The sequence below is a fragment of the Cygnus olor genome, chromosome 20, assembly GCF_009769625.2.
Source record: "Cygnus olor isolate bCygOlo1 chromosome 20, bCygOlo1.pri.v2, whole genome shotgun sequence".
Lineage (NCBI taxonomy): Eukaryota > Metazoa > Chordata > Aves > Anseriformes > Anatidae > Cygnus > Cygnus olor.
The window spans coordinates 7,409,275-7,436,334 of record NC_049188.1 but is presented as its reverse complement, the minus strand read 5'-3'; the positions used below and the strand labels follow the sequence as shown (position 1 = coordinate 7,436,334).

Sequence of the window (27,060 nt, the reverse complement as noted above, 5' to 3'; positions counted from 1 at the left end):
TGGAATCTACGGCTGCTTTCTCTGTGGAGAACTGTGGAAGTGTCTGAACGTATGTCTCGTGGGAGGTCTGGTTCATTTTCTCTTGTTTTTCTGTACTTTCCCTAAATCATTAGGATTTTGCCCACTGATGTACGGAAGATTCACTGGAATTCTGGAACTGACTCAGTACAGCACACAAAAGTTTTTACATATGGGATAAATGAGTGTCCTAATGCTGAGGGGTCAGCCTGAAATCTTATGTCTGTTATTGACATTACGCCTCAAAGGCTCCAGACTGTTTGGCAAGAAATTAAAACAACAACAACAAAAACCATGCTGCTGCAGAAGACATTAATGGAAGGAAAAAAAAAAAAGAGAACATAAAGGCCAGGATAAGTCATGAAAGGTGGTTTTGTGTTCTTCATATGCTGTTTTTCACATTGCAGCTTTGTTTACCCTACAAAAATAATCAAATACTGATATTGGGGGCCACTAATAAGCCCAGATGAAAGCAATTTAGCTGATGAATGGTGTGCCATAGTGTTGCAGAATTTGGTCAAAGAACCTACTCTAAGCAGAGCCTGAGATAGAGAATAACCTCAGACAAAGGTCATGACGCTAAGACTTTAAAAAAGGTATAATTTTGCAGAGAGCAGAGAGAAACAAAGCAGACGCAGAGCTTTTATTTCACGTAAGAGGGTAGGACAAGTGATCCCTTCCAGTTTCCCAGCAGCGGTGAACTGGAAATCACCCCTGTATGCAAAGGAAGGTGCAGACTCCTCCTGCCGTCTGTCCTCCCACCTTCCAAAGCCTCCTGTCCAAACCACAGGGACTCATCCCCAGATGGAGGCTCATGCATTAAAATACTGTGCTCTGATTTCAAGAAAGGTTTAGGGGGTGAGGCACGGTGGTGTTTGTCCTCTTCAGACCGTGAACGATTACAATATGCCAGAACACTAACCTGCTGGGCTTTTTTTCCTGTCTGCAGCTAAGCAGAGATTAACACGACCAAAGCTGTTTATTTTGGAAAGGGGGAGTGCAAGAGGGGAGTACAGCGAGAAGACAAATTAGATGTTGCTATTTTCACCAAAAAACAATACATCTCTACTACTATTTAAGGGAAGAAACTTAATTGACAAAACATTTTTAAGGTACTGCCACAAGAATTAATGGGAAAGTAAAAGTCGATTTTGATACACATCTGTTTGGAATTGCAATACCTGAGCTATCCTTGAGATGGTGCAAATGGCACGCTGCTGGCTGATTGCTGCTATCATTAAGGGACCAGAAGGAAAAAAAAAAAAAAAGGAATACGCTAATTATAACCCTCTGATTTTCATTTTTAATGGGTTCTTTTTTTAATTTTTTTTCCACTTAATTGTCTGGAACAAGTCCCTGAAAACCCGCAACCACTTGTAGCAAAGCTGCCATTGCTCTAACAATCAGCTACTCTTACTTGCCCCCATTCTGTTTTTCCACTTTCTTTTTCAAATCTGCCACCTAAAGTACGGCAGTATTTCATTGACCTGCTATTCGTGGCTTTTTATAAACAAATTGTGAAGTTTCGGAATGAAGAAATCCTGGGTGAAAGAAGCAGGTGAAAAAGCATGTGTCAGAGGTGAGGTATTCCAAAGAGCAGTAGGAAGAAAGGATATTACTTGTTGATTTTACTGAAGTAGCTAAATGCTTTTTAAAGAATTTGTGCTTAACGTTTTACAACAAAACTAAACATATTTCTTCCTTAAAAAAATGTAAATGCTCAGAAATAACATTACTCTTTCCAAACCCCTTTGCTGTGCTAATATCCCTATCGATATACAATCTGCAGAGCCACCTGCAAACTTGTAATTTACTGACTCCCTCAAAACTTCAGTCCCATTTGTCAGCCCCTTCATCATCACCGTCCTGTTATTTATAGCTGTAATAACAGGCAGCAAAGCTGGCCCTTACCAGAAAAGCCTCCCTCACTCTCCCTCTGCCTTCATTGGATCCTGTTCTTTTGAAGCGATCGGAACACACAAATGTAGCCACCCACCTCTAGGAGAAAAACTGAGCTGCAGCCCTGGTGAAACATAAAGTTTATTTGACTAAAGTGACGCAAAAATTCTTAAAGAGCTCTTTGGCAGCAGATTATCTGGAAATCAGACCATGTGAGGGGGACTGGTGTACAAAAACCTCCCCAAGATGCTGAGTTGCCCACAGGCTGCGTTCCCGAGCCGCTGCAGTAAATGTGGGTGAAGGTTCCTCCAGCTTGGATAACTCCGGGGAAAGCACTTCAAACCCGGCCGAAAGACAGGTAATAAAAGACTTTATGATTTTGTTTTTTCACACGCAGCTACCTAAAGTACTTTGTGAAATTCAGACGGACTCCTGGAAGGCTGTCAGCAGAGCCTACCTTCCGAAGCAAGCAGACACCAGAGGTTCCTTAACTTCTCCTTGCCTCTTTCAACTTTGGCTGTAAAGCCTGAAATGCTGATGACACTTTCAGTCCTATGAATGTATTAATTGCTTCATTTTAAAGTTAACTTTTAAGGTCTTAGAGTGATTTCTAAAACACTGGGGAAAAAGTACATCTAGCAAAGCTTTGGAAAAACAAAAACAGAAACAAAACCACAATGATGTATTAATTTTTGGTGAAAGTTTACTTTGTCTTTTATTTATTTATTTATTTATTTTTATGCTTTTGTTTGCTTTCCTGCTGTTATATGCCTTTCTCTGTCTCGTTCAGGCACTTGTCCAGCAATTACGAATGTTGGGAGTCAAATGCCTGTAGCTGAACATGTTGTGACAGTCTGAAATCTTAGAGTCTTGGCAGTCCGCATAATTGCATTATTAAAGCAGGGTTTATATAAAGCTTACCAAAATTAAAATGAACTATAATGAAAAATGGAGAAAAGAAGCAGAATCTGAAGCAAAAAATCATTGCAAATCATTTACTTTAAAATGGTAAACTTTATTAACCAAATTAAATTGTATTTTAAAAGGCAAACTGTGCCAGCACAGTAAATTATCTAGTTCAATGGGACAGGTTTATTATAAGTAATAAATCTGTACATAAATATATGTACAGTCAATCATGTTTACTGCTGAAACTGGCTTGCTGGGTCAGTCCAAGTAAGACAGAAGTTGAAGTGAGGAATGCAGTGTAACTGACCATATAAATAGTCACTTTTGTTGTGTCAAGAGAGCCTGGGAAGGAAAGGACAGTGCATTTAATGCCTCTGGATGCTCTGGAGGTTTGTGACATTTTTTAAATGTGGGCTGTTGGCTGTCAGGCATTTTAACAGGAAGGCTCTCACGCAGTTAGGCGTCATCTTCTGTGCTTTTGATGAGTGAATTGATCATAATTGTCCTGGAGAGTACTTCGGGAACTTGGCAAGTGACCGCTGTGGGACTGTTTGGTAACCGAACAGGGTGGTGAATTTCAAATGGTTCTACAAATTAACAAAAACTGACTCCAAACTGGAAATTTAATAAAAACCCTAAGCTATTCCCACACATGGAAATGTGCAGTGTATTTAAGCTCTTTCCTGTTTCCGTCCAAGGAACTATAAACTGCTGACTTTTCATTAGAAACAGCATTAGAAGCTGAAAGAAACGTTCACCCTGACTCCCAGGGTCCCATCTCATGCTAACATTTTAGCTCTTTTCCAAAACTGAATTCCTGCAGCTCTGTTGAGCTGGCAGTTCGTGGCTTTTAGAAGTGACACGACATAAGGGAGCCGTCCATGGGATAAGTGTTTCACAAAGTACTTAGGTAGAGCTGGGAGCCTGAATAAAGGGGCTGTGTCTTGGAGACAGCCATTAGCAAGTGTCCTTCAGTGAAGCATCATCTGGTGACTGTTTCTTTGCTTTCTTCAGACAAAACCATTCCAACGCTAAGTGTGTGTATGCTGGCATATACGTGCAGCCAGTCTGTGACTTCTGAGTGTGCAAACGGGTCTTTTACTTGAAGCACTGTGCAGATTAATGTGCCTATGCAGTTATATCACGGAGCAGTGCCCTGTTCCTTTGGTGACATTTGCTGTTTTACAGCCCTTCCTCCAAGCTGATATAAATAATTCGAGGAAGACTACAAAAGGAATATCATTCCCTCCAAGCTTATCTGTTTCCTTGCACTCCATGTGGACACTCTCAAGCCAATAAAAACGCATTTTCCTCCCCTCTCTCTGCTCTTTAAATAACTGTCCTCAGCTTGGCAGCATTCCCACTCCTATACCGCACCTCTCTTCTCCACACATTTCTCCAGGTAAAATCTCTCTTTTCTGCTGACTCTTGAATTTCAGACCGAAACATAGGCAAGGGGATGCCGTAAGCCTCACAGTACAAGTTGATACTCCCCCAGAACTATTGTTTCCAGAACTATTTCCACATCTTACCCATACTAAGCCTTATCTGGGCACACACGAGTTAACTGGAGAGCTCACTCCTTGGGCTGCTCCTGCCTAAGCAGCCTTTTATTCCCCCAGAAGGGACATTGTCTCAGGGGGCTGCTGGTCGAGTACAGTTCTACTCTCCTTTAATGAGAATGGGAGCCAGCCCTTGGAGGAGTGCAAGTATTCATATACAGGCCCAGTTTGCTACCTACATACTGTAAATTTCTTCTAAAATACACATCACAGTGATGTGCAGAAGTGCAAGACCTGCAATGTATGGAAAAAAATCACCGGACCCATTAATCTCAGCATGTTTTGATCACTCCTTATCCCAAATCAGTTTTGATTCTTTTAAAACAGACTAGAGAAGCAAACCAAAAAAAAAAAAAAAAGCACCTGAAGAGATCATTTCTCAGTTGTTGTGCTTTACATGTGGGCTTAGATCTGCTTTGCACATAACACCAATGTATCATCTTGTTATGTATTAATGAATATCAGTTTTTGAAACCTGAAATACAATCTGTCACACTTCCTACCGGCTCACCTCATGGAAACAAGTTAATAGAAAAGGATGTTCTTGGTACTCCTTTATTTTTGATGAAATAAGTACATGTGAACGTATTCAAAAGCATAAGTCATTATTTTTTTGAGTTATGAACCCTAAATGTGACTCATCAATGACAAACCAGGTAAAATTCATTGCAATGTAGTGCAGTCTAGTTTCAACATTTAAATGGCCGATATTTTCTTTTTTTTTTTCTTACTTTTTTATTTTCTAACAGCTCCCTGCAGTACAGGAGCATCTAGGCTATCCCGTAATAATTTGATTAAAGGGTTACTCCCGGCCTGTGCAAAATCAGGATAAATATGAAGCCTCAATACTCTTCCACACCACATGGCAGCAAAACAGGCACTCACTGACTCCCTGACCCCCAAGAGCACAGGAAAAGGATCAATTTTTACAAGGTTCCCCCAGCCATCCCAGACACAAACCTCCCCCATGCGAAAAGGCAGAGTAGGACCAGCGGCAAACAAGACAGCCTTTTTCTGGGGGGGGATACCTGACTTCTCGCGTCACACAAACCTCTTGTGTCATCTTCTCGACAAAAGGGTTTCCTTGGGCTCTTTCCATCTATATGCCTGTGTAACCTGCGACTTCGTTGCAGGGCGTAACGTGCACTGCAGCAGCTACACGATCACAACGCTCGTCAGTACTGGGTGATGGCAGTGAGATGTAGGTCAAGTTAGCAGAAATCATCTCAACGTTCAATGCTGTTTGCCAACAGCACAGATTAACTTTTTGTCATAGAGTTCCAAGCCGTTTAATTTTTTGCAGGTGCTAGCATGAAACTGGCCAGAAACAGTGCAGCTGGAACGCTGGCACTGGTGGCAAGAGGGGGAGCTTCACCACGGGAGCGCAGCTGCAACCCAGGCGGTGGCTGGTACTCAGCAAGCGCTGCTTTAAAAAAATTAGCACATTAAAAAGGAAAATAATTTGTTCAAAGCGAAATGTATGCAAATATACATTTGCAACTGTGCGAATCACAATGTATTTGATCACTGGGAGACCAGTAACGATTTCTGCAGTGGTGCACAGTCAGCCTGAAGAAGCCTGGTGCTGCCACCACCAAAGTGTTCACCAGGCGACATCAAGTTTTGCTTCCCTTGGAGCATCCGGTATTTGCTGCACCTCAGCCTGATTGTTTTAGTCCCCTAGGCACATGAAAATCAAGTTTGTCCTTTAAATATACAGAGGATGGGAAAATCATTTTGTATTGAAGTGCTGGGAAGATTTATTCTATTGCATGGCAGCGCATTAAAGGAAAGGGATTCCCACATTGCCACGAGAGGTCACTGCATGCCTCCAGAAATAAAACAAGGCAATGAGACAACCCCGAGGCTCCCTGCTCGGAAAGGAACTGGACCCCAGGCCAGGGATGCTCCTTTAGGACTGCTCTGGTAGAGGCAAAGGAGCTGAGTTTGTGCAGCTACAGGGCTGGCTGAAATTCAGCTCTGTGTAGGAGTAACCAAAAATTATCGTTTATTTAATATTTGCCCTATGTGAAGTGCGTTGGTGGCTGCAGCCAAGCCCCAAGAAGCACACGGCTTGGGTTCTCCATCCTAGTGCTCCCATCGGGCGAGGCAGACCTGGGAGCCCAGGGCAGAGCTGTGGCTCTCTCCCTGGATCTCCTGGCACAAGGAGGGGACAGGACAGCTGGCAGCACAGGGGGCAGCTGCCCACAGGACAGCAGGGGCACCAGAGGGAGAAAAGGCTCAGGCACGAAGGTTCTCCAGAAGAGCAAGGTCACACTTGCAAAACAAAAGAAAAAAGGCACAGCCAAAAAGAGCACAGTCACACTTACAAAACAAAAAAGGCACAGCTTTCTTTTTTTTTTTTTTTGACTTTTTTCTTTTTATCTTCAGCTAACTAGGTTAGTGATAAGAAGCCAAGATGAATTTATGTAAGAGCAACCTTTGCAACAACTCAGATCAAAAATCCGTACTAAATTGCCATTCCTTACATCATTCACTCTAAAGGCATGTAACACTAGGTCCTGCAGGGAGATGGGCACGTGTAATTAAATGGAGGCTGGGCTGGGCAAAATCCTTCACTAATAGCATAATTTTCTCCTGGCAATTGTCCCTAATAATCCTAGAGTACTTCTCAACTCCAAGGGCTCTACTTCTGCCACTGTCGCCACCGTTTGTAGCAGTTGCAAGGAAAAAAAAAAAAAAGTACATTCTCCCGCTTTTTTTTTTTTTAACTGGTTAATGAAACCTTATGGGTCTGTTTTCATGTGCCAACTCTGCTTCTGTGAACACTACTGCATAGCTCTGGAGTCTCACTGCAGAGATTTCCCATGGTAGCTGACGAGCTGTAATTCACTTTCAGAAAGAAATAGTTCAAATTCCAGCTAAAGCCCCTCAAAGCGCACAAGTCGTTTTGCAAACTTGAGGCTCAAACTACTACTTCTACCTAGCTATGTAAAGTGATGTGATATTCCGCTCCTGTGGTCTGCAAAAGGAGCTTAGATTTGGGTAAGACAACGACCTTGTCACAGATCCAGGAAACCAACAATATCTTCAACAATCTTTCCTTGGCAGGAATGTGCCAAGAAGTGTCTATGTGCGGAAGCAAAATGTTTTATAAATACAGTAAATGCTTAATTCTCAGGTGTGGAAAATTCAGTCTCACAAGATAATGAAGTTAAATCAACATCCTTTACTGCTTTCCCACTTATGAGTAAGAGGTATAAAGTCCAGAAGGGCTCAGGTTACTTTTCCATATCCCTATCTTACACTTAACATACTCTGTCCACGATGGAGAGAAGGGTTGGCTGTGGCTTTTCCTAGGATTTTCATGTTGCTACCAGTGGCAGTAGAGCTGTTTTCATCTGCACAAGCTCTTTCAGGACATGTGGAAGGTTTCGGACTCCGAAGACACTCAGGTTTTATAGTCTCGCAGGTAAAACAGAAATTACTCTTCTTTGCCATAGTATTTTCCTCTGGAATCCTGAAGATGTTTCGGTCTTTGTGGATGATTAACTAATAGTAGCAAAGTGCTGCAATTGTAGGAATTATGCATTGATATACACTGCTCGCTGTGTGATGAAAAGAACATTATCATGGTGAGCACAGAAAGTAAGCGGGAACAAACGAGAGGTCTCTGGCAGTTACAAAAATACCTTCAAGGGACTTCTCGCTGGAGAACATCCCCTGCAACTGGATAACTTTCCTTCTGCTTGCTTGTTTAGGAAGAGGCTTAGCAAACTGTCTTTTTACAAAACTGAACGCTGGCAAAAGACGTGAGTTTTAATAGCTCTGGCAGTGAGCAACCTCTAGCGATGAGCAAATATTATACCCTCACTGCTCTAGTTTTTCCAGCAGTTGAAAGTGAAATAATGCTTATCCTTGTGCTCAGGATGTTGCACTGATATTTACTGCGGTACAAAATGCTTCGAAAAGGGAAAATGAGTTGTAATTATCATCATTTAGTATGTGGGGGTATCACGGCTTGTTTGACACTTTCCTAGCCATAGAGCAAGGTTAGTGCATGTGCAGCACCAAGGCTCAGCTCCTATTCCAACATTTCATTAAGGGCAGCTGGGCATTCACGCTACCTAACAAACGAGCAGAAAACAGAACATGACCAGAGGAATCACAGTCCTTTTTCTGTTCTTTTTATATTCTCAAAGAAAAGTTAATTGATTTCTTTTTTATTTCTGAATGACTGGTTTCCCCCGCATTCCTCAGGTAAAGCCAGGGATTTGCTCAGTGCCTGGGTTTTTGCTGGCAGCAGGCAGTCCCTCAGGAGCAGCACCCGGTGCCCTTTCCAGGGCTGGAACCACGGCGTGAGCAGACCCAAAGAGCGTGAGAGATGCCTTTATTTCTGCGAGCAGTTAAATAAAATGGGAGACAAATTTTGTCCTATGTAGACCCCAATGCTAGTTCTTACTGACTCAAAACAATCAAACTGAAGACTCCCGATCTTTTTCTTCCCTTGTTATTAGAACTGACTGAACGTTAAAAGTTAGCTGATGCAAAAGCACTGGCATTTAAATACTTTTCTAAACTTTCATTTAAGCCTTCCAGATCTGCTTCTAAACGTGGCAGGCACAATGGGATTTCTAAAGAAATACGGTCATAAAATGTAACTTGTATATCCATTGTTATCTAAGTATTTGTTTAATTAATTCTGCTCTCTTAATACTGGATGAATCTAGAAATTTATGGTAGAAATCACAGTATGAACTTATGAAAAAGCAAACACAAGCCAAACAGTACACTCCGCCCTGATGTGTGCAAAATGGGAGTCCCACAACCTCCCGGGGTGCGAAACCAGTGCTCGGAGGGACAACGCGGTACCAGAAGACAGCAGGACTCTGACTGCCTGCGAGTTGCCCCACAATGCATAAAATCCAGCAAATCTGCTGGATATAACAGATCTGCTAGATCTGTTATAAGCCAGGTACACCACCTGCAGCTGAAGGAGAGGATGATTGCTTCTTTCCTTTCTCCGTACACAGCTGAGAGTTTTGCTGGTACATCCCGAATGGATTATCTGCTAAATATCACATTGCGTGCTGTGGTGGTTAATTATTTCCAAAAGTAATTTAATCTCAGAACCTGTTACAAGTGCTGGTAACATGAAATTACCAGCATCAGTAAGCCCAGTAACAGATTTTTTAAAACTATTTTTCCTTTCTTAGATGGTGTTCGTGCCTTCAGTCTGATGGATTTAAAAATGGAGGGGGAATTCTAAGAGCGTTGGGAATACAGTGGAAACAAAAGCGTGGGAAAAGAAGCCACGCGGCTGTGCTGCTGTCCCTCTGCAACTGAGCAGGACAAAGCTTGGGAAAATGGAAAAAAAGGCAACGAGCAATGAGACTCAGCTGCTGACTTCCAAGAAAGATGTCTCAGGCTGCAATGAAGAAGAAGACTGCAGAGAGAACGAACTTCTGATCAGGAACCCTAAATCTGCCCTGCGGCTAGTGGAGGATGGGAACAAAGTCCATCCCAGCCAGGGAGATAAGGAGGAGGCAGCTCCGATCTCAAATGGCTATTCAGGGGTTCAGAGCTCTGGTCCTTGCAATGGGATGGGAGGGGTGGAAGATGCCCAGTGCACTGCCCCCGCAGCCACGACCACCACCACAACCACCACCTCCACCACCTGCAGAGCTGAGGGCCAGCAGCAGCTGATTGAGCTGGAAGACAGAGAGACCTGGAGCAAAAAAATTGACTTTCTACTCTCTGTCATCGGGTATGCAGTGGATCTGGGAAACGTGTGGAGATTTCCTTACATATGCTATCAAAACGGAGGAGGTCAGTGACCGGTTCTATATGTTGTTTTTAACATCCTTGCTTAGAAATGAATGAGTTTAGTGGCTCATTTTAATACCATACACGACAAATAAGTAAGGGGAAAATACTTTTCAAGCAGACCGAAAAACCTAAGCAACGGGATAGGGTAGGATATAAAAAATCAGTACAACTAGAAACTGAAAGCTGGTTAGGTGCAGAACAACCTTGCAGGAGAAGACACTCAAGCCCTGCCCAAGGGCTATCTACAACCACATAAACAAAAGTGTCAAAACACTCACCAGGAACACTAGGACAGACTCGCTGACATTTCAGCCAAAACACAAATCTAATCAAGGAGAGCTAGGACAGGAAAGACTTTTGCCTCCCTGATGTACACAGGCATTCTACTGAAGTTAATTGTTTTTGTCTATATCTCACAATTGTATCCATCGCAGAAGCAGTAAGGTCTTTGTGAACCCCACCTATACTCGCTACAGAAATGTGAGAAGCCTGGCCTGAGTGCTGCTTCTCATTCACACTGCTGCGCAGTTACCCTGCTGGGAAATGCCAGGATAATTCAGCACGGCACACTGGCTAGGGAGGGGATATGCATTGTTCCTGGGGGATAGAAAGAACTCTGTTTATGGAGTGTTGGTACTGGTGGACGAGAAGTCCTATGAAGAACTGTAACCACCTGCTTGCTTTCTTGCAGGAGCATTCCTCATTCCGTACACAATCATGGCCATCTTTGGAGGTATTCCTCTCTTCTATATGGAACTAGCGTTAGGACAGTACCACAGGAATGGGTGCATCTCAATCTGGAGAAAAATATGTCCCATTTTCAAAGGTAATGAAGGGAAATGGAAAATTACTAGGAACTTTCTGAATAACTGAAAGATTTTTCTATAAAGATGACGTTTCTGAGAAAAAAATCTGAAAATCACATAAAGCAAAGTAAGGCTAGTTCGACACAAGATTTTGGCTTTACAAAGAAAGCTTTCATAAGACTTTATGTACATATCTGTAGGTGTGTGCCTGTGCTCTCATATACACGTGACGTGCAACTCTCCAATTGACTACAGAGAGGCCAGTCCATTTTGTCTGACCCAAGCTTGAAAAAAACAAAACAAACAAACAAGCAAAAAATTAGTCACTAAAATAATTATAATATTACTGAACCCAAAATTAAAAACAAGAAAGAAGAAAGATCCGCTACTTCTATTTCAAATATACAGGGAAATGAGTCCCTGTTTGCAGTCTTTTAGAACAGAAAGACCTATTCTACATGCTTGTTACTCTTGCTAGAGCTCTGGTCTTTTTTTTTTTTTCCCACTGGGAGTACAAGATGGCAGTTTCTAAATTCCACATTTTAAGAGCAGATGAAACAAACTATTTAAGCATATTTTGTCTGGACTAAGAATGCTTTTTTGGAATCAGAGCCTGAGTGTTTCCGAAGCCACAAGAAATTCCAGTGTGGTAGACACAGGACAGGGTACGTGTGCCTCCTGCAGAACTGCCTTAGGCAATTACTAACTGTAGTTGATGTGAATAAACAATTCCTTCTTTTCTGTGGCCCAAAACTCACTCGCTTCCTGGAATTATTTCCTACCTTACTAGGAATTGGCTTTGCCATCTGTATAATTGATCTTTACGTGGCCTCCTACTACAACACCATTATGGCGTGGGCCTTTTACTACCTCGTGTCCTCCTTCACGACGGAGCTGCCGTGGACCAGCTGCACAAACGCCTGGAACACAGGCAACTGCACGAACTACTTCAGCAAGGACAACGTCAGCTGGACCCTGTACTCCATCTCTCCTGCAGAAGAATTTTATACGTAAGTGCATGTAAGTGAGGACAGTAATATCAGACAGAACGGTGGAACACGAAGCAAGGTTTTCTTCGGAGGGGGAGGAGGGGTGTTTAGCAAGAGTATTCTTTTCTAAAGTATTCAGATAATCAAATACTTGTATGTATGCTTAGGGTGTGTGGGAGGGTGCTCTGTATTTTAGATCAGAGGTTCGCAATTTTCTGGCCTTTATCAGCTGTCAACACTTATCATTTATCATCAGTGGTTTACAACAAATGTCAAGCTTGTAATTAAAAAAATCCCAAATGATATGACTCTGAAGGCTACTTATCAAGGCCTCAGGACTACTTGTAATGCTCAGACCACAGTATGGGACTGCTCAAAGCATACTGAACATAAGTATTTGTTACAAAAATATCTACACTGTGTTTTTCTTTCCTCTTTCAGCCGCCAAGTTCTACAGGTGCATAGGTCCAATGGGCTGGATGACCTGGGGGGCATTAGCTGGCAATTGACCCTCTGTTTATTGTTAATCTTCACCATTGTATACTTCAGCATCTGGAAAGGGGTCAAAACATCTGGCAAGGTGAATGCAAAAGCAAGACAAATCACTTGGTACAGTATAGCCTAGCAGCAGTTCTAAAGGAGCCAATTAACACGACAGAATTATCCCAGACTGCCTTCACGGCAGGGGTTATGGCCTCGTGTATTCGGGAAGCTCTTACCGCAGTGACTCCGACTGTTACCCAAGTAATACACCACAACAATAACTTATGCCACCGTTCTGTGGACAAGAGCAACCCTGCCCAGAGAAAGCATGGGTATTTATGTGCCAACTGCCCATTCACAGAACTTTTGAGAAGTTCATATGAAGATGCTATAAATGCTAAGAGTTATCAATTGTTTAACTTCTTACCATCTGTTAATTTTCTACCCATGGCAAACGCTACCTTCATGTTCCCCTCGCAGGTGGTGTGGGTGACTGCCACATTCCCATACATCATCCTCTTTATCCTGCTAGTGAGAGGTGCAACTCTGCCTGGAGCCTGGAGAGGTGTCCTCTACTACCTGAAACCTGACTGGCAGAAACTCCTGGCCACTGAGGTAAAAGCATTATAAAAGGGCAGGGATTCACTTTTAGCCACTCAGCATGGATATCAGCATGTATAAACTTTAGTGCCTACTCCCAGCATTGAGCATGATTACACACACGTCTTAGTTTGGACTCAAAAGCCTGACTTCATGCTTTTGTTTAAACAGTCATGCTATTCTTTCCATAATTATATAGTGGCTTTTTGTTTTTGTTTTTAAGATTAGACAGGTTTCCTGGTTCTATTCTGCTACTTAAGCCCACCATCAGTTTAGCTCGAGCTATTAGGGAATGGTGAGCAGCCTGGCATCGAGCACGAAACTGTTATGATCCCTGCTACACTGCAACACAGTCCTTTACCTACAGCAGTCACACTGAGCAAACTAATTTTACTAAACCCTGACATCTGGATTAGCCACAGGTTTTCTGCCCGGGAGGGGAGAAACTGGCAGACTTCCCCCGCCCAGCAGTGGCTCCAATTACCCGTATTTAAAGTGCAGTTACCAGAGCTGAAACTTAAGATCTCCAACCGGTGACAGCCTCTGGCAGAAAAGCCCAAGGAGTCTCCAGCTGCCAGCTAACACACGACTCAGTGATCAGTGGATACGTGCGAGTGCTCTGGAGAAGGAAGAGGTCAGTTAGGCCTGCATACACACCCAAAGTTCTAAAAGAAAGGAGGGATGAGGACAATACTGAGCTAACCACAAAAACCCCTTCCAGTATCTGATTTAGCTTTGAGCTCAGGGGATGACAAGCAGTCCATCAGGCTCAAGGCTGCGCTCACTTCGCTGCTTATGAAAGTCTCTGGTGGGGAGGGTGAGGGAAAACCCCCAAAGCAATAAATACTACAAATATAAAGATAAAAAATTCCAATGTTTGCAAGTCTGCCACTGCCCAGCTGATATGGAGAGTTTTGAATGAAGAGGAAATGAAAAGACACCAGTCTCTGATAAAGCAGCATCTCCAATAAGGGACCACATCTTCTGAAAAAGCAATAAAGGGCATTGATATTGTATTGGATGTATCTGAAGTGAGGACAGCAGATCGCAATCTGTGTGTGCTGGACGATGACAGAGTTCTGTCTGTGGCTGATACGGGATGGCCTCATGCGATGGAAGAGAGTATTAGAAATGAGTTGTAATGAACTCCAGGCTTCAATCAAAAGAGGAGAGACGAATGTGGGCTTTCACCTTCAGAAAGAGAGCTGATATTAGTACTTTAGGAACACTACTCGCTAATGCTGTGGCCACTTTTCGAGTACAACAGGCTTTTCATAACAAGATCATCACACTTGCATCTGTCATGGCTACAACAAAGCTGTATTGAGTCCTTCGAACTAGAACTGCACCCACACTGTCACATGTATTTTAATGTGTCGAGGAAAAATATAGGCAGTGATCATCTACTGCTTATCCCAGAGGACTCACAGCCAAACCCCAGACTGCTCCACAGCACACGAGATTTGGAGGATGAAGGTGGCCAAGCCCACCATGAAATCATGGACAGAGAGTTTTTTATACATTCCAAAAGCTACGTTAATCTGATTACAGGCAAATCACTGTGAATTAATCTAAGATACTGTCAGAAATGAGTACTTAAAACAGCGTATTAAGAAATACAGTAACATTTTATCCATGGTAAATTCCTTGAAATAAATCCTAATTACATCACCAATGAACACAAGCATAGCAAAGGCATGAAAACTATAGTGGATGTTAGTACCTGTCTCAAATCTAAAAAACAATTTATATTCCAACATACTCTTTTAACAAAATGCTTGTTGAATCAGGACTAGAATACAGTCAGACTGGTGAAAAACAATTTTGTATGGCTAAGTGATATTGTGAATCTGCCAAACTCATTCAGTCTGTTTCATATCATTTTTTCTTGACTTTACTATTTTTCAGGTTTGGGTAGATGCAGCAGCTCAGATTTTTTTCTCCCTTGGTCCAGGTTTTGGGGTCTTATTGGCTTATGCCAGCTACAACAAGTTCCATAACAACTGCTACCAGTGAGTTCTAACTTATTCTGTATGTAAAATTAAAAATATATATATAAGTGCTTGTATTAATGAAAAAGAAACACGGTGCTGGTGAAAGACACTGAATTGCCAAACCTGTATACACATAAATCAGACAGTGCTGTAACAGAACAAAAGTCCTTATTCAAAGATTCTGTAATCTAAAACAGTTTTCTCTCTGTTTGCCTACCCCAAAAGAGAGAATCTCTATCAATTAGAGCAAGGAAGCTTAGATGTAGAAATGTGCCAAAAGAAAATGGCACAGTCCTCTGACAAACAATCAGATTACAATTACTTATTCTCAGCAGTCGGTATGGATATGACTTTAAAGTCTTGAGCTGAAAGGCGATTTGTAGTTGTTTCCTTGTTTTCTTAAAAACTGCTATTTATACAATTAAATACATAACTCCTCCATTCTTTAATATTCCTATAGTAATTCCAATCCTTTTAGAAGTCCGGTATTTCTGTAAGCATAAATCCAGCATTCAATCCTGTGCCAGACTAATGTTATAACAGCTTTGTTGCTGTTTGTTTGCTTGTTTTCCAAAATGCACTCATAGTTCTTTTCACCGCATTCCCGTAGTTTCTGTAGGACTCTGTTCAGATGAGTAACTCACCCCATCTGGTAGTAAATTACCCTTCCCATCAGACACTGATTCCCTGATATGAGTTAGGTCTTCTGTTGCAGAGACGCTCTGGTTACCAGTACCGTGAACTGCATGACTAGTTTTGTGTCTGGATTTGTCATTTTCACTGTGCTGGGATACATGGCTGAGATGAGGAATGAAGATGTATCAGAAGTTGCCAAAGACACCGGTAGGCTAACTTTTTGTACAGATCTCTCCAACTTCTTCTAAGAGAACATATTTGCACCGTGCTAACAGTTACCTCTAATTCCTATACCAGGACCCAGTCTGCTCTTCATTACCTACGCCGAGGCCATTGCAAACATGCCTGCTTCAACTTTCTTTGCCATCATATTTTTCCTGATGTTACTCACGCTGGGATTAGACAGCACGGTGAGTAGACAAGATCTAAGAGAGCAAATTTGAAGAGGTGGATGAATGGCATTGGGTGTATGATGGCCTTACCCCAGCAAACACCAGAAGAAGCAGAATTGCAACCATGGTGCTGTCACCAAAGGGCTCTAAAGCAAGACCGGCATCTCCACGCACTTCTGTGAGACAGCAGCTCTTCCTCCAATTTCGATGTTGGACAAACTGAGGCCAAAATAAAATTAAATGATTTGTCAAAGTCACTGTGATAAATAGTGAGAGACCTGGGAACACGGCTGAAGCACTTGATTCACAAGCTCCTGGTTGAATGCAGCCTTACAGGTTCCTCCTCTTCTGTACTTGTAAATTTATAAGTCAATTAGTAAATTCTGGATTTTTTTTTCCATGCTAACTGGATTTAAAAGGTGGGAACTAATGAAGGCCTTCTCAACAGCACTACAAAAAGGATGTTCTAAAAATTTGCTATGTAAGCCTGTTTTTACAGATTGTGAATCAGCACCTTCCAGGAAGGCTGAACTCAGTTGGCTGCACTGTCTTGGTTGCAGTCTTATCAGTAGCTTACTCCTTGTAGTGCTTCCTCTGGGTGGCAGGCACTTCTTACTGATGAGGGAAGACTAAATCCCTGCCCTAAAGAGTTAAAAAATTCTGAAGAAAGTCTGTCTGAACAGCAGTTGTACCAACTCTACAGGCAGGATAAAGCACCAGTGTTTCAATCATCTAAAACTCCTCTTCCTGGTAAAACTGTCCTCTATTTTCCATTGATTTTTCAGTTTGCAGGACTAGAAGGAGTGATTACTGGAGTACTGGATGAATTCCCTCATGTCTGGAGCAAACGCAGGGAATTGTTTGTCCTTGGTCTGATCATCATTTGCTTTTTGGGCTCATTAGCAACCCTGACATTTGTAAGTATTTTACCTGCTCCTCAGCTTTCCTTACTGGCAGTTTTCTGCAAATGACGACTTGGAGAGAGAGTATTTTTTTCAAAACAGATTCAGGAAGTCAGATTAAATCTCTCGCCTATTTTCTTTACACGTTAGAAACCTGTATTTGTAATGAATGTGAACAGTATCTCTCACTAGGAAATGTGTTGTGAAACAATTGTATTGCAATTCAGCAAAACCCTAACATGCCACAAGTCACAAATGATGCAGCTGCTGCCCCAGCTACTAAATCAGCAAGCAGAGATGCATCCACATTGCATACGTGGTCTACTTCTCACTCTCCAAACCTCCATGTTTAAAAATATTGTGATTTGTTACTTTCATTTATCCAACGTTTGAAAAATATTTTTAAAAGAACGATTAAAAAAATATGTTAGAGATTGCCGTAACTATTGCTGGACCGCTCTCCAGAAATTTCTGCCAATGAATGTCCCAGATCTTCCTCATCAAATCAAGCTGGAAAGCATCATCAGTCACACCTTAATTACCCCTTCATCGCTTGTGGGATTTTGTTTTCACAACAAGCTAAATTTTGAATTGTGAATGCAATGATCATAAGGGACAAGGAAAAAATACTTGGCTTTCCTGTCGCACTTCACTCCCCTTGCTCATTAACAACTATCTTCTAATTAAAAGCATTTTACAGTAAAGGCAGACGTAGTTCCTCTCTGGGACGCAATGTCCTCCTCCTTCATCTGATTCTAGGCATCCCAAATGGAAGGAAAGCAAAGCAACACCCTAGTTGTTTCCTGTTCTGTAACTATGACTCAGGTTGGAGAAAGAAGACACAGAGGGCATGCAAAAAACCACTCCATCACACCCCAATAAATCTCATTTGTGCATTAAAATCCAACTAGAACAGCCAGCAGATTTTTAGCTTTCTAGCTCTTCTGCATGGCACTGGTGGAGTATGTTCACACAGAGCCAGAACAGACCAGCAGCACAGCCAGGGATTTCACAGGTCACACCCCAGCAGAACTTACACATCTGTGAATATTTTGGTCCAGATGAAGACAATAATAAAAGATAGTGTTCCAGGATTCCCGTCACTGGATCTCTGGTTCACTGCTAATATGACCTCCTTCGCAGGGAGGCGCATATGTGGTGAAGCTGTTTGAAGAGTACGCCACCGGCCCAGCTGTCCTGACAGTGGTGTTCCTGGAAGCAGTTGCTGTGGCCTGGTTCTACGGTACGTCCGCTGCCACGGGGCAAAACAATGCTAACGAGCACTCCTGAGCTCCTGCGGAGCGGCGTTTCCTGTGTCTGCAGGCAAGATCGCTGTCATCTCAGGGAAAAGTTTGCCTTTTTACCTCCCACAAACCCTCTAGTTACCAAATCTGTGAGAATTGTTACAGATTGGTCTCTGACAGATGTATACTGACATCTAAAAACAGTAAGAGATACCATTCAGAATAATTAAGGATTTAATGTAGTTAAGACTTACAGGAACAAAACAGTATTTCAAGATGGGTTCTGAATTGATTTGCTGTACATGCATCTACTTGGAAAAACATGTTTCTGCTGTCATGACTCCTGCTGCTTGTGTCCACAGGCATCACCCAGTTTTGCAACGATGTGAAGGAAATGCTCGGCTTTGCCCCAGGCTGGTACTGGCGAGTTTGCTGGGTAGCAATTAGCCCCATCTTCCTTTTGGTGAGTTTTCTTTATAGCTTTTCTTTTTGGATCCAGCACAAGAAAATTATCATTGAACAATGCAGTTCCTTAGACTTCTAAAAGTTTACACAATTTGCCTGTGAAGTTCTTTATTAACAATTTTTGTTAAGCCCAAAATGCCCAATTAGTGAAGAACCTAATACAATGCTGCAAGGTCTTGCTATTAAACCACAATTTTAAGGATTTTTGTAGATGAGCTGGGTAAACAAGACTAGGTTATAAATAATTCTTCTTTCCCCCTCATGAACAAACATTACTTTGTTTTGTTGCTTTATATTTGCCTCAGCAAATAAAAATGATGAGGAAACATACTGTCTGGGGAGCAAAACCAAGGTAGGTAAATACAGTGTCCCAGTAACTGCTGACTGACACTTTGAGTACTCCACATAACATTTACAGCAGTTAATTGCAGCCTTTCTAAATCTACATTTCAGAATTGGAAATACTGTCCCTATGTTTGACCTGGCAGGATTATTGATAACATTTTAACATCAAGTGTTCATTTCCTGATCCAAAATTAGTTCGTGCTATCTTTTATTGTCACTAGCCTTAGTGGGAGCAGAGCGGGTCAAGATGGAGTTTATGAGCACCGAACGTAGATTTAAGACCTACAGAACAAATTCAAAACACTGTTGTAATGATCAATGCATGTTTAACAGATTTTCATTTTATTACCCATAGAAAAAGAAGCGAAAAAAAGACTATAAATAAAAGCGTTACACCACAAATAATTTTTATACTACTGTCCTCTTTGTGATCCTAAAACAGTAAAATAAACAGAAGCAAGCAGCTTTGGTGATGTGGTAACTAGGCAGAGCTATTTGTCCTCGCTGCGGAAACTAAACCAAACTAAGGAAAGCCCAGAAGGCAGCATGTTATTTCTCTATGGAAATTTTAATGGAAATTTTAAGGACAGAATCCTTATCTTCTAATAATAATCTGGAAAAACCGAGTCAGAGATCCTTCCAAGGGCAGTCCCAAATATTATTCATGTAGTGTTCAGCTACAAAGTATTTGTTGTTTCACAAGAACATTCTCTGTCATGAAGGATGTGCAGAGTGAAGACGATGAATCAAATTCTGAGTAAGACTTAGCTATCTATTTTTTACCGCCTGGGAACACACGGGATGAGGAAGACCTATGTGCAGCACCAAAAAACAGGCACGTTTTGTAGGAAGCCTGAAGCAGTACAACCTCGCTCAAGACAGGCAATCCCAGAATCACACAACAGTGATTTACTCCCTAAATTCCTCCTTAGGGACCTAAACCCATAAGAAAGTTGCTCGCTGATGAAAATGACAAAAATAAAATGGGTGTAGGCACACCACTATCTGCGGAAGTTGTAGTGTTTGTTTAACTTTAAAAATCCACTCATTTATTTTGATTATACATAAAAATAAAAAGCACACTCAGATTATAGAATAAGGAAATGACCACAGAGGATATGAAAGAGTTATGAACTGTTGGGAAGCATATCTTAATGCATCATTCTTAAACTGTCTTAAGCAGGGAAGAGGGCAGAGCAACAGGAACAACAAAGTTGGAATAATTAAAATGAGTCCTAACTTTTTTTTTCCTGTTCCCACGTAGTTGTTGAATTGCTACAGTAGGGATTACTTCTCATGCCACTTGTTTCAGAGTAGACACTTGCAATAATTGTAGAATTCAACTGAATGAGCAAATAAAAACCATGTTCAGAGCTGAAATTTCAGACCTCAATTCCAGGCTATCTGTACATGTCAGGGCTGCTGTGATCTTTGGATTCATAAACTACACACAGGAAAGCCATCTAACAGTATTTGTACAGGTGACAGCAGAATACCGTATCCAAACCAGTATTAGCATTTGCAAAAGCTACTGAAGAACAAAAATTGTACGGATGAATATCACAAAAAATATGCTAAGTTTGTAGAAAGTAAGTAACAGAAAAAAATGGGGAAAAAAATAGCCTATCACAGAGGAAATGGGAGGCTGCTGTGATTACCATATATAAGTACTTTAACGGTATTTGAGAGAGCATGAGCAGGGTCTCAAACCCAGCAAAGAACGGCATAAGGAAAACAATACAGGGGCTGCAGGTTAAATTCAGGCAAACCAGAACTGACACTGATAATGGTTAAATACGAGGCAAGTAGCTAAAGGAAACAGCACAGTTTTCATTTCTGGTGCCTTAACATCCAGGTGATGCCTTTCTGGAAGGGATCTTTTAGCAGGAACCAAGCTGTAGGGCTCAATACAAGGATAACTGGATGAAATTCTACAAACTGGTATCAATCTATCTCTTTTTTTTTCCCTTTAAGTATACAAGCGTGGTTTCTTTTGTGGTTTCCTGTTTCTTTTTCAGTTTGTCACTTGCAGCTTTCTGTCCAACCCTCCTGAGCTACGACTTTTTGATTATAATTACCCCTACTGGACCACAGTGGTGGGTTATTGCATAGGAACCTCTTCTATCATCTGCATTCCGATCTACATGGTTTATCGGCTGATCGTCACTCCAGGAACACTGAAGGAGGTATCCAGTAGGCTCTGTTGTTTCTATTTGACCGTTAGGAAGGAGGTGATGTCTATAAGTATTATACGTTAATTTTTCTAGGATTTGATGCCCTGGGCTGTTTTGTTCCTAGGCTGCTGACAGCTAATTGTCTTTTGCCCATTCTGAGTGATTTACAAGTCTCCCCAGTCTCACTGAGGGGGTTAAGATACGTATTCATATCAATTTATTAAATTTTTTTTAAGCTCTGGTGAACTGGAGGCTTTCCCTAGAAATCACACATGACACAGCATCGTATGTGTGCATGAGCCAGTGGAAGACCAGTTCCCCTGGGTGTGCTTACAAGAACAAGTTTCTTTTTCTCTCCCACACTTAGTAAGATTTCTTTGCCATAAATCCATGACAGTCTGTGATGACATTTTGGGGATTTCTCATAAGTTCATGTAAATACCAGTTCAGAGAGAGTATGTTCAACTAGCTCACGGTACCCACGTAAACATCGAAGTCCTAAAGCATTAACGTGACAGCTATCAAACTGACTTAATTGTATCTGTTACAAATAATTAATAAATAATACTGTGCATTTCTATAGCCCCTTATGGTTTTATAGTGCTAGGATAACATAACCCTGAAACATCCTTTTCTTGCAACTGATGAGGCATAACTCAAACCAGAGTCAAATTTTTATTACAAATCCCTTTTCAAATGGTGCTAGTGTTATTTATTACCTATAAAATGAAAAAAACTTCTAATACTGATTTCTTTGCAACAGCGTATTCTGAAAAGCATCACTCCAGAAACAGCTACAGAAATTCCTATTGGAGACATCCGCATGAATGCAGTTTAAGCTAACCTGTGTTCTGGGGGAGAGGTGGAGCAGAAAACCTAACTTTCCCCATACTCTTCCCCACCCAAAGAATTACGTTTCCAGCTGAGATAACAACTGGAGGAGCTTTCAGTGGAGGCTCTGTCACTGACAATGGGCATTTGGAAACGTGATGCCTCCAGCACATTTATCCAAGCAATCCGATGAAATCTGCTGAGCACTTCTAACCAGACTGAACCGACTGGGACCAATTCATTCTGGAAACGCAAGGACGTCTGTGTGCATGAGAATACCACTGCTCCACGCGTGGGCACTGGGGCTGGTTGAAAGCCTGGGTGATTGCCAAAGCCTCTGTGGGACGAGTGTCAGCGGGTGGGATTAGGCTTAGAATCGCAAGTGTGTGGCAGTACCCCTGTATTTTCCTCAATGTGATCGTTCGTACTGGGCAATGTTGTATTCGCTTCTAAGGTTCTAATTGCTTAAACTACAGTGAAAAATACAAAAGTATTTCCGATAGCCATATATTACTCAAGTAACACAGGGTTTTATAAACTAAAATATATTAGTAAATTCTGCAAACCCTAGGTTTGTAGGGGAGTCGTGAGATGAAGAGGAAACAATCCCGAGCAGCACTATATAGCACTCCGCACGAGTTAGCACACACATTTGGTAACGTTATCCTCCTTTTCATTTCCCACATTTCGTAGATTTTAACAGTTTCTAGTAATTGTTTCTTGCTTAATACATTCTACAAAATCCATTTTTGCAATGTAGGCTTCACTTTCCTTGAGACACAATCAAGCAAAATATATCACAGGTTACCTCGCCAGTATTTAAGTTGCCAGCACTTACTCTAATGTTTTCATAAATAAGCTAGATATTCGCAAAAATCATTGCACTGACAGACCTAATGTTTATTCCCAAGGAAACTACATACCAACAGTGAATTATTTGGGGTTCAGATGCCAAAAAGTGGGCTCTCAAATATCTGCTTTTCTTTATTTTTTTTAAGTCAACTCCACAGCTAAAATTGGCTGGAGCCTGCAGCTTTTTCTATTGTTTCCTAGTAAAGAACTAAAGTTTAGAACAACCCTTTTGGCTGGCTGACAAAAGCACATTTAACAAACTACACAAGCCTACTCTGAGGATTTACTAGCTCCTGTTCTTATGTGAATTACATTTAGCTTTCACCCCGAAGAAGAAGAGGAGATCATTTTTTTAGCAAGACGTTCAGCAGGATAGGTTCTGATCAGAACTATTTGTATTAAATTTTGAGGCACTGATACACAAATTAACTTCCATGCACATACCAATCTCTTCCTATTAGATATGTACATACGCCTTCCAACAGGAACTGCCCTTTAGACTGACTGCAGTCAGCTGGAGGACAACGGTTTTGCTGCAGTTATGTGGAAATTTAGATAAACCTAAGTAGTTATCATTTATGTAAAGACATTGTATTTTTACTCTACCGCATAGATTATAACAATCTATGAAAAGTAAAATAAAATAGAGCGTAAAAGTCTCTTTTGTAATTCATGGTCTACTTAGGCAACATACTGCTATAAGGAACAATGTTATGTACACATTCAGAGCAGCAGGCATTAAGAAACCCACTGGAGAGTTCACATCAGTACAAAGAACTTACCTGGCCAGAGGAAAGCAGCAAGGGTGCAATTGCCTTTTGAAACCATTTTTCTTGCTTCTGTTGTGTTTTTCTGCTTAGGTGTGCAGACACCTCGTGGAGGAATGCCTCCTACACCTCAGCTACTAACTTCACTTACCTTTAGGTCTCGAGCCCAACTTCCAATAAGGAAATAAAGTGACAATGACGGTTCTTTCCAAACTACAAACATAAGTCTCCTGCACTATTTTAAAAAAGGGAGTAGGTTCTTGCATTGCCACCAGAAAAAAACATAATAAATCTGTCTTACTGGATGGTTACTCACACAGGCTAGTTCTGAAGCGTACTCCTCAAGAATATTTGAAAACTACTTCCAAAGCCGACTTCATTGTGAGGAAAAGACAAACAGTTGAGAATCTGTTTAATAATAAAAATGCATTTGGATTTCAAGTTGCCAATCAGAAAATTACTGTTTTTTTTAATAAACATTTCTGTTTTGAGTTCATTCATTGAAAAATACATATGAAATGTCAACGTAAAATGAACGATGTACTCATATGTATCAAGTGTGGGAAATAAAGGAGAAAACCCCACCCAGCTTCTCCATTCTTTAGACTGGTGTTCAACTAATGCTAGGTATCTTACCTCCTAAATGGGAATTTTCAATAGATATATCTTACAGATGTATTTCTTGCCAGAACTGATACTCTGTTCCATGCTAGGCTCATAAATAAATACATATTTTAAACTCTTACAGTTCCAATTTTTAGTCATTTTTGTATGCCCACTTGCAAAAGTCTCTTTTAACAGGCATTCTGCTACCTTTTATTAAGAAAGGTGATGGTATAGCAGAAATGGTTGAGTTAAATACAAGCATTATTTGCATGAAAGACAAAGTTTCTCTTTCAGCCCTTGCAAACGAAATGAAATTGGGAACATTATGGAATAATTTGCAGGATAGTAACTGCAGAAATCACTGCTATTTAATGTCCAATACTACTGACATGTTATTCCTTTATAACAGCATTTGAAATGGCAAAAGATGTATCTTTAGTTCATATTAAGACACTAACATACAACAGCCACTGAATTTCTGGCTGGATTTAGCACAGAATGCTGAGCAACATCCCAAGAAATGCCAGTTTTTTCTAGTGGATTAGAACTCAGCCAAAAAGCCCCGATCTTAATATAGATTCCTGTTACAGTCACAGTGTAAAACTGGGCGAGTTCTCTCAGCTTGAATTTCTCAGCTGAAAAAATCAGAATAATGCACTGTGACTACAGCTGTACCGTGAGAGATGAAAGCTTTTAAAAATATTTGAAGAGAGATACAAAAAGCAAAGCAGACGTGTAAAGTCACAGGAAAAAATATTTTCAGAAGTAGGCAGTCCAGAAGATCACTAGTGATGTTACATTTTTATTCTCTTTTCACCTGGATAAACCAACGGTGGGTAAGGAAACCCTCAAGAAGTAGATTTAAAAGGCCTTTCTTTTCCTGAATAATAGAAAGATAAAAAACATGTATGTTTTCATTCTAAAAAAAAATGATTTTGCAAGGTACTTCAGTTTCCCTCAATTTTGATTTCATTTATATTTATCATTGATTTTTCTTCCTTTTACATATCCACCTGAAACCATTTGCAGTAACCAATATTTATCAGGTAGCCCAACAAGTAGCCATACATAAAACATTCTTTTTGTCCAAAACATAGTTATTTGATACTAAATGGGCTGCACTGCAATTCAGATTGTTTGAGGCAAACAAATTCTTCAACTCACCTTCTGCTTATCAACCACACCAGTATATCCCACCCTCTATACTGAACAGTGAAAAAGGAGTTACTGAAACTGGTAAATTAGGAATGCATTTGCCTTTCAAGCAGAGAATTAGGCTGGAGTTTTAGCTGCACAGAACTAGGCATTCCCTCCACCTTGTACATGGATGCATCTGTATTAATTCATGCAGCTGTTTAGTTACAAGTGTTGCAAGCTGACTGTAAGTCATCAGTATGTGCCTTGTACTGTAAACTGTTATTGTAATAAATTTAACATTCATAATCCAACTGTAGATATCTCTTGTGCCTCTCTCTCATGGGGAGTTTCAAGCTGGCCTACAACAGATTCCAGTTTTTTAAAGCAAAGATAAAACAATTCCAAGAAAAAGCAGTCCAGCTTACTACACCAATAAGGCCTCTTTGACAAAAAGCAGGAGTATTTTGTTTGCTGTCTGAACCTTTTCCACTGCTAAATACTCCACTTTCATTCTATTCCAACAGAAAAAAACAATGTGCATGACATTTGTTTAGACAGAACATCAAAACCAAACTGATCCACACTTGGAATAAATGCTTAGCTACTCAATTGATTTAAGTAAGAAGACAAGGTAAAAACAAAAAAATTTTTTTTGAGCTTCATCTGGGAAAAGTTAAATAAAAAATTGTAAAGAGGATTAGTCAAACACAAATATTTCTGTGTTTCCTATTTATAAGCCTAACATATTTCCCCACCAAAGAAAACATAAGCATATCATAAGGAAAAGGGAAAATACAGATCAAACAAAACTCCAATTGGTTCTATTCTGAGATATGTTATTTTATAACATGTCAAAAAGGAGCCCAAAGGTTTTGGCAGCATTTACTAAAACTGGGACACAAAAACACAAATGACTCAGCTGTTCTTCCTACTACAAACTACTGCAGTTAAGTGAATCATATAGGGTGCCCTTCCTGATGAGTTTCTTAAAATGACACATTTCAGTTTCCCCAGTCTTAGCAGCAAATGATCAGCTCACAAGACCTGGGCTATGAAAGTCATATTTGAGAAAGCACCACAGAAGTTTTTAGAAGTAAAAGAATTAGAAAATCAAAAGTTGTTTTTTTTGAAAATAAGTAATTTAAAGGAATCTGGAAAGAAAAAGATATCAGTCCAACATTTTAAAATCTTGGCCAGGAACAAGGGTTATTATTTCCCATACAAACATTTGATTGTCATAGGTTTTGTTCTGAAACTAGGGCTGCTTTAAAATGACTTTGATTATCTAAGTGTTCAAAATCATCTTTGTGGCACTTAAAAAAAATTATTATTTTTAGTTCATGTTATTATGAGACAAAAGTGATAGATTTACTGGAAAAATAAGTGAAAGAAACCATTGTGAAAACTGTTGAAAACGTATTCTAAAATCTGTGACCATTGCCAGATACCCTACTTACCAAGTTATAGTTTGGAGAGAACTTTATTTCTTGCTTATGAACCCCTGAACAGACAGACTGACAAATCTAAAGTAGTACCTCCAACAGAACAAGCAAATATGACTGCAATACATGAAAAAGGATGCATTTATCTTATTTCACATACAAAAAAAGATGAAGCTATTTCCAGTAAAATAACTCAAGCATTCAAAAAGACCCACAC

General features: G+C 40.7%; 1 protein-coding gene across 2 annotated transcripts; it reads left to right on the top strand.

Annotated features, from left to right (window-relative positions):
* The first annotated feature begins 1,363 nt into the window (after positions 1-1,363).
* SLC6A4 (solute carrier family 6 member 4) lies at positions 1,364-24,405 on the top strand. 2 transcript variants are annotated; one of them, XM_040532691.1, is made up of 14 exons: positions 1,364-2,275; positions 9,566-10,178; positions 10,870-11,004; positions 11,775-11,994; positions 12,415-12,553; positions 12,937-13,071; positions 14,965-15,068; positions 15,766-15,893; positions 15,984-16,096; positions 16,864-16,995; positions 18,124-18,223; positions 18,587-18,687; positions 21,053-21,220; positions 21,972-24,405. In XM_040532691.1, exons 2-14 carry the CDS (start codon positions 9,716-9,718, stop codon positions 22,044-22,046), a joined length of 2,013 nt encoding a protein of 670 aa, XP_040388625.1. In that variant the 5' UTR covers positions 1,364-2,275; positions 9,566-9,715; the 3' UTR covers positions 22,047-24,405. The 2 variants fall into 2 exon arrangements, with proteins under 2 accessions (XP_040388625.1, XP_040388624.1); XM_040532690.1 differs by lacking the exon at positions 1,364-2,275 and adding an exon at positions 8,606-8,726.
* The last annotated feature ends 2,655 nt before the right edge of the window (positions 24,406-27,060 follow it).